An 8,081-nucleotide genomic window follows, 5' to 3' on the forward strand; every position below is an offset into this window, starting at 1 on the left:
CTGTCTGTCTGTTCTGCATACTGAAACCCTTCTTCTCTGTCTGTCTGTTCTGCATACTGAACCCCTTCTTCTCTGTCTGTCTGTGTTCTGCATACTGAAACCCTTCTTCTCTGTCTGTCTGTGTTCTGCATACTGAAACCCTTCTTCTCTGTATGTCTGTGTTCTGCATACTGAAACCCTTCTTCTCTGTCTGTCTGTTCTGCATACTGAAACCCTTCTTCTCTGTATGTCTGTGTTCTGCATACTGAAACCCTTCTTCTCTGTATGTCTGTTCTGCATACTGAACCCCTTCTTCTCTGTATGTCTGTGTTCTGCATACTGAAACCCTTCTTCTCTGTCTGTCTGTTCTGCATACTGAAACCCTTCTTCTCTGTCTGTCTGTGTTCTGCATACTGAACCCCTTCTTCTCTGTCTGTCTGTGTTCTGCATACTGAAACCCTTCTTCTCTGTATGTCTGTGTTCTGCATACTGAAACCCTTCTTCTCTGTCTGTCTGTTCTGCATACTGAACCCCTTCTTCTCTGTCTGTTCTGCATACTGAAACCCTTCTTCTCTGTATGTCTGTGTTCTGCATACTGAAACCCTTCTTCTCTGTATGTCTGTGTTCTGCATACTGAAACCCTTCTTCTCTGTATGTCTGTGTTCTGCATACTGAAACCCTTCTTCTCTGTATGTCTGTGTTCTGCATACTGAAACCCTTCTTCTCTGTATGTAGGGTTTTCAGCCATGACATTCGCTCCACGTAAACTACAATTTCAACGCTGTGTTTTAATGTTTAGAAACGTCAATAATCATCGCTTTTGAAACAGTTTTAGAAACATATGCTGATATGGCCCTTGTCTTTCATGTCAGAGAGAAAGAATCGTTCAAATATATAAAATATACACTTATTGTAACAGTTTATTGCAGATCCACAAGCTATGTGCCTCCAGTTGAACTACACTTCCTCCCCAGTTAGCTCACAGGTGTTCAGAGCATGCTAGATAGATTCACAAGATACACTATATATACAGCAGTATGTGGACACCCCTTCATATTAGTGGATTCTAATAGAGATACACTATATATACACAGCAGTATGTGGACACCCCTTCATATTAGTGGATTCTAATAGAGATACACTATATATACAGCAGTATGTGGACACCCCTTCATATTAGTGGATTCTAATAGAGATACACTATATATACAGCAGTATGTGGACACCCCTTCATATTAGTGGATTCTAATAGAGATACACTATATATACAGCAGTATGTGGACACCCCTTCATATTAGTGGATTCTAATAGAGATAGACTATATATACAGCAGTATGTGGACACCCCTTCATATTAGTGGATTCTAATAGAGATAGACTATATATACAGCAGTATGTGGACACCCCTTCATATTAGTGGATTCTAATAGAGATACACTATATATACACAGCAGTATGTGGACACCCCTTCATATTAGTGGATTCTAATAGATACACTATATATACAGCAGTATGTGGACACCCCTTCATATTAGTGGATTCTAATAGAGATACACTATATATACAGCAGTATGTGGACACCCCTTCATATTAGTGGATTCTAATAGAGATACACTATATATACAGCAGTATGTGGACACCCCTTCATATTAGTGGATTCTAATAGAGATACACTATATATACAGCAGTATGAGGACACCCCTTCATATTAGTGGATTCTAATAGAGATACACTATATATCCAGCAGTGTGGACACCCCTTCATATTAGTGGATTCTAATAGAGATACACTATATATACAGCAGTATGTGGACACCCCTTCATATTAGTGGATTCTAATAGAGATACACTATATATACAGCAGTATGTGGACACCCCTTCATATTAGTGGATTCTATTTCAGCCGCACCCGTTGCTGACAGGTGTATAAAATCGAGCACACAGCAATGCAATCTCCATAGACAAACATTGGCAGTAGAATTACCCTTACTGAAGAGCTCAGTGACTTTCAACGTGGCACCGTCATAGGATGCAAGTCAGTTCGTCAAATTTCTGCCCTGCTAGAGCTGCCCCGGTCAACTGAAAAGGTTTCATGGTAGGCGCCAGCCAATTTATTTTATTTTTTCTTTATTTTCTTTAGGGGGTAGATCAGCTTTAATATTGCATAGATTGTAACTTCCATCAATGTAATTGTCTGCATCACTGGCGGTTGTTGACAAGCATATTCAGTTCATATAATTAATATCTAATTCCTCAGTAGCCTGTTCCAGCTGGCTATTTGGAAACACTTCTTACCTCGAAATCACCTCGCTACTCATGTTGAATAAATTAGTCTGTTAATTTCAACTAAACAAGCTGCTAAATCGTTCAGTTTACATCTTGCCTACATCTTGTCTAGGCTACTGTAGACTATCTGAAATTAGATGTAGGACTATCAGGGGATATAGGCTACCTGCCTTTATCTAAGCAAACCGTGTCAAAACTGAATTACAATCATAAACCCCGATTTGAGTCTGTAGTCTATGCCTATTGAAATGACAAGTCAATCTCGCAAACGGGCCGTTTATAACGGTTTGTAGTCTTAACATCTGGCACATAATAACAGCACAATTGCCAGAAAATAGCCTAACATTATTATTTTTTGTTCGTCCAAGTGTTTCTTGCTCAGAGATTGAGATCCTCTGTCCAACTTTCATCACTCAAACTCTCCTGTCAGATGTATCTATAGTTATGCACATGCGCAAAGGGGATTTATTTACAATTATAAACCTGGTTCGAGCCTTGAATGCTGATTGGCGGAAAGCCATGGTATATCAGACCATATACCACGGGTATGACAAATCATTACTTTTTACTGTTCTTATTATGTTGGTAACCAGTGTATAATAGCAATAAGGCACCTCGGGGGTTTGTGGTATATGGCCAATATACCACGGCTAACGGCTGTATCCAGGCACTCCGCGTTGCATCACGCTTAAGAACAGCCCGTAGCCATGGTATATTGGCCATATACCACACCCCCTTATGCCTTATTGCTTAATCATAGCAGTCAAATGAGTTAAATCAACATCCATTGATGGAAAATGATCTGGCACACTTTATTTTCTCTTGTCACATATTCAAATTCCTTTATTATGTTATGTCATATCTTGCAATAATTATTATTTTGAGGAAACCCACATTTTGCTTCTAACGTCATTTCAAGCAACAAAACACCCTAAAAGAAGGCCTGTTTTTTCGCGATTACTTCAAAACTACGGTAACCGCTAGGACATAAATTCATATAATGAAACTGGGCTCCATGGGGGCACAATGAAAAAAGCGTTGTTAAAAATGTCATGTGTCCAGCCTATTATTATAAACATTCTTCAAAATTCACAAAAAGTGACATTAGCTGATTAAAATGATCCCATGGAACAATACGTATCAGATATCCTGTGCCTGTATTGACCACATACCTTATTTTCGGCGTTTAACCATAAACCCTAAAAAAAACGCAATTAATTTTCCTCATAGGCAACGAACCATGGCGGAGTTAGTGCCTACAAAAAGACGCCATTACTATTTATCTTTATGACTATGAATGGGATAACTGAAACCTAGCTAGCTACTTATTTTTTTATCAGTACCGAAACTGATCAGAGACAATTTCAATCTTATACAGTACTAGCTATCAGTAACCTTAGATTGAACCTTAGATTTTGGCCTGAAACACAGCACGTCTAAAACAAACGTGGAAGTGCATTGCGGTCTTGCCTTACCTCAGCGCTCTCATGATCAGATCATACTCTGTGAATCTCTCTCTGAGGACCACCATCTCTACCGGATCGACGGGAGGTGGCGTTTTGATGCGCCCCTCTTTGGATTTGGCCTTGGGGTCGGTGCGGGTCTTCCTACCCCGGACAGCCTCCACAAGCACGGCTCCACGGGGGGCGAGTAGCCGGATTACCGGCGTACTTCTGGTAATAACTTGAAACATACTGGCTGACAATCGACTGCTTACTCTAATAGTTTACGTGCAAATATTTACCTACAACTATAAATAAAACGTGTGCATGTAGTGAACAGAAACATAGAAGTCGCTTCACGAAGCAGCCATGTTCGTGAAAGAAATCCCGGAAGCATTCCCAAGGTTACCAAAATAACTTCCGGGTAAATGTCTAGTTTGAAGCGCAGATAGAACAACGATATAGATATTTCACCGGATGTATACATGTGAAGCATCCGGTTGGCGTTTCCACTCACTACCAAATATGGCGGTGAGAGGAAGCCCAGTGGCTTGCAGTGGGAGAAGATGGAGCGACATGGATTTTGGCCGACATCGATAAAACATTTAATCTCAATACAGTTTTCTGTTTATAAAACTAGAATCTGTTACGAATACAGTGGACACATTTATGTAGACTTTACCCTTTGCCAAAGTGTAAAATAAAATAAAAAATGCGTTGTTTAGAAGGAGCGCAATGGCGACTTGAGTTACTTCGCAGAGGAGGCGTTCCCTAACGGAAATATGCAAATACATGCTAGAACGCGCCAATAGGCTCTTTGTTCTGCTCAAGATTATTAATTTGCTCCAATTGGAAACGACAGGCTGTGGTCTTCTCTTGGCTTAGTTGTACAAATATTTGGTTGAATTTTTTCCACTAGATAGCACAGCCACAAAGTCTTAATGGTCAATATCGTAAACATTTGTGAAAACACAAATTACATTTTTGGTCTTCATTTAAGGTTAGTATTAGGCATAAGGTTAGCAGTGAGGTTAAGGTTATGTTTAAAATCAGATTTTAAAACACAAACATGTTTTGTAGGCATACTGAGCTGCAACATTTGCTAGGAACAGATGATATTCATATTCTGACTATCTCTGAAACTCACTTAGATAATACCTTTGATGATATAGTGGTAGCAATACAAGGTTATAACATATACAGAATATATAGAAATGCCAATGGTGGAGGTGTTGCTGTTTATATTCAGAACCACATTCCTGTAAAGATTAGAGAGGATCTCATGTTAAAGAGCTGGTCATGGGTGCACTTCAGCCACACTCAAGGTCCTAAACGATATTATAACCGCGATTGATAATAGACAGTACTGTGCAGCCGTCTTCATCGACCTGGCCAAGGCTTTCGACTCTGTCAACCACCGCATTCTTATTGGCAGACTAAATAGCCTTGGTTTCTCAAATGACTGCCTCGCCTGGTTCACCAACTACTTCTCAGATAGAGTTCAGTGTGTCAAATCGGAGGGCCTGTTGTCTGGACCTATGGCAGTCTCTATGGGGGTGCCACAGGGTTCAATTCTTGGGCCGACACTTTTCTCCGTGTATATCAATGATGTCGCTCTTGCTGCTGGTGACTCTCAGATCCACCTCTACGCAGACGACACCATTTTGTATACATCTGGCCCTTCATTGGACACTGTGTTAACAAACCTCCAAACGAGCTTCAATGCCATACAACACTCCTTCAGTAGCCTCCAACTGCTCTTAAACACTAGTAAAACTAAATGCATGCTTTTCAATCGAACGCTGCTGGCACCCGCCCACCCGACTAGAATCACCACTCTTGACGGGTCTGACCTAGAGTATGTGGACAACTACAAATACCTAGGTGTCTGGTTAGACTGTAAACTCTCCTTCCAGACTCACATAAAGAATCTCCAATCCAAAGTTAAATCTAGAATCGGCTTCCTATTTTGCAACAAAGCCTCCTTCACTCATGCTGCCAAACATGCCCTCGTAAAACTGACTATCTTACCGATCCTTGACTTCGGCGATGTCATTTACAAAATAGCCTCCAACACTCTACTCAGCAAATTGGATGTAGTCTATCACAGTGCCATCCGTTTTGTCTCCAAAGCCCCATACGCTACCCACCACTGTGACCTGTACGCTCTTGTTGGCTGGTCCTCACTACATGTTCGTCGTCAAACCCACTGGCTCCAGGCCATCTATAAATCACTGCTAGGCAAATCCCCGCCTTATCTTAGCTCATTGGTCACCATAGCAGCACCCACCCGTAGTCTGCGCTCCAGCAGGTATATCTCACTGGTCATTCCCAAAGCCAACACCTCCTTTGGCCGCCATTCCTTCCAGTTCTCTGCTGCCAATGACTGGAACGAATTGCAAAAATCTCTGAAGCTGGAGACTCTTATCTCCCTCACTAACTTTAAGCATCAGTTGTCAGAGCACCTTACCGATCACTGCACCTGTACACAGCCCATCTGAAATTAGCCCACCCAACTACCTCATCCCTATATTGTTATTTATTTTGCTCTTTTGCACCCCAGTATCTCTATTTGCACATAATCTCTTGCACATCTAGCATTCCAGTGTTAATACTATTGTAATTATTTTGCACTATAGCCTATTTATTGCCTTACCTCCATAACTTGCTACATTTGCACACACTGTATATATATTTTCTGTTGTATTTTTGACTTTATGTTTTTTACCCCATATGTAACTCTGTGTTGTTGTTTTTATCGCACTGCTTTGCTTTATCTTGGCCAGGTCGCAGTTGTAAATGAGAACTTGTTCTCAACTGGCTTACCTGGTTAAATAAAGGTGAAATAAAAATAAATAAAAAATACTGTTGAAGTAATATGGCTACAGGTTCATCTGCCTCACCTAAAGCCCATTCTGGTGGGAAGCTGCTATAGCCCACCAAGTGCTAACAGTCAGTATCTGGATAACATGTGAAATTCTTGATAATGTATGTGGTATCAACAGAGAGGTATATTTTCTCGGTGATTTAAATATTGACTGGCTTTCATTAAGCTGCCCACTCAAGAAAAACCTTCAAACTGTAACCAGTGCCTGCAACCTGGTTCAGGTTATCAGTCAACCTACCAGGGTATTTACAAACAGTACAGGAATTAAATCATCAACATGTATTGATCACATCTTTACTAATGCTGCAGAAATTTGCTTGAAAGCAGTATCCAGATCCACAGGATGTAGTGATCACAATATAGTAGCCATATCTAGGAAAACCAAACTTCCAAAGGCTGGGCCTAATATAGTGTATAAGAGGTCATACAAGTTTTGTAGTGATTCCTATGTTGTTGATGTAAATAATATATGTTGGTCCGTGGTGTGTAATGAGAAGCAACCAGACACTGCACTTGACACATTTATGAAATTGCTTATTCCAGTTACTAATAAGCATGCACCCATTAAGAAAATTACAGTAAAAACGGTTCAATCCCAGTGGATTGATGAGGAATTTAACAATTGTATGGTTGAGAGGGATGAGGCAAAAGGAATGGCAAATAAGTCTGTCTGCACAACCGATTGGCAAATGTATTTCAAATTGAGAAATCATGTGACTAAACTGAATAAAAAGAAGAAGAAACTACACTATGAAACAAAGATAAATGACATAAAGAATGATAGTAAAAAGCTTTGGAGCACCTTAAATGACATTTTGGGAAAAAAGGCAAACTCAGCTCCATCATTCATTGAATCAGATGGCTCATTCATCACAAAACCAACTGATATTGCTACTTTAATTATTATTTTTTCATTGGCAAGATTAGCAAACTTAGGCATGACATGCCAGCAACAGACGCTGACACCAAATTATGAAATACAAGCATTGTAATTTTGAATTCCGTAAAGTGAATGTGGAAGAGGTGAAGAAAGTATTGTTGTCTATCAACATTGACAAGCCACCGGGGTCTGACAACTTGGATGGAAAATTACTGAGGATAATAGCAGACAATATTGCCACTCCTATTTGCCATATTTTCAATTTAAGCCTACTAGAAAGTGTGTGCCCTCAGGCCTGGAGGGAAGCAAAAGTAATTCCCCTACCTAGGGATAGTAAAGCCCCCTTTACTGGCTCAAATAGCCGACCAATCAGCCTGTTACCAACCCTTAGTAAACTATTGGGAAAAATTGTGTTTGACCAGATACAATGCTATTTTACAGTAAACAAATTGACAACAAACTTTTAGCATGCTTATAGGGAAGGACGTTCAACAAGCACTTACACAAATGACTGATGATTGGCTGAGAGAAATGTATGATAAAAAGATTGTGGGGGCTGTTTTGTTAGACTTCAGTGCGGCTTTTGACATTATCGATCATAGTCTGCTG

General features: G+C 40.2%; 1 protein-coding gene across 1 annotated transcript in view; it reads right to left on the reverse strand.

The window, feature by feature from the left end:
- mrps26 (mitochondrial ribosomal protein S26) overlaps window positions 1-4,478 on the reverse strand; it is an 8,323-nt gene extending 3,845 nt beyond the window's left edge. Inside the window, exon 1 of the mRNA XM_084193507.1 lies at window positions 3,739-4,478. Within this exon, the coding sequence (XP_084049633.1) occupies window positions 3,739-3,956 (218 nt within the window). The 5' untranslated portion in view covers window positions 3,957-4,478. The remainder of the gene's footprint in view (window positions 1-3,738) is intronic.
- Between the last annotated feature and the right edge of the window lie 3,603 nt (window positions 4,479-8,081).

This window comes from Coregonus lavaretus (assembly GCF_964263955.1).
Source record: "Coregonus lavaretus genome assembly, contig: HAP1_SCAFFOLD_1410, whole genome shotgun sequence".
Taxonomy (NCBI): domain Eukaryota; kingdom Metazoa; phylum Chordata; class Actinopteri; order Salmoniformes; family Salmonidae; genus Coregonus; species Coregonus lavaretus.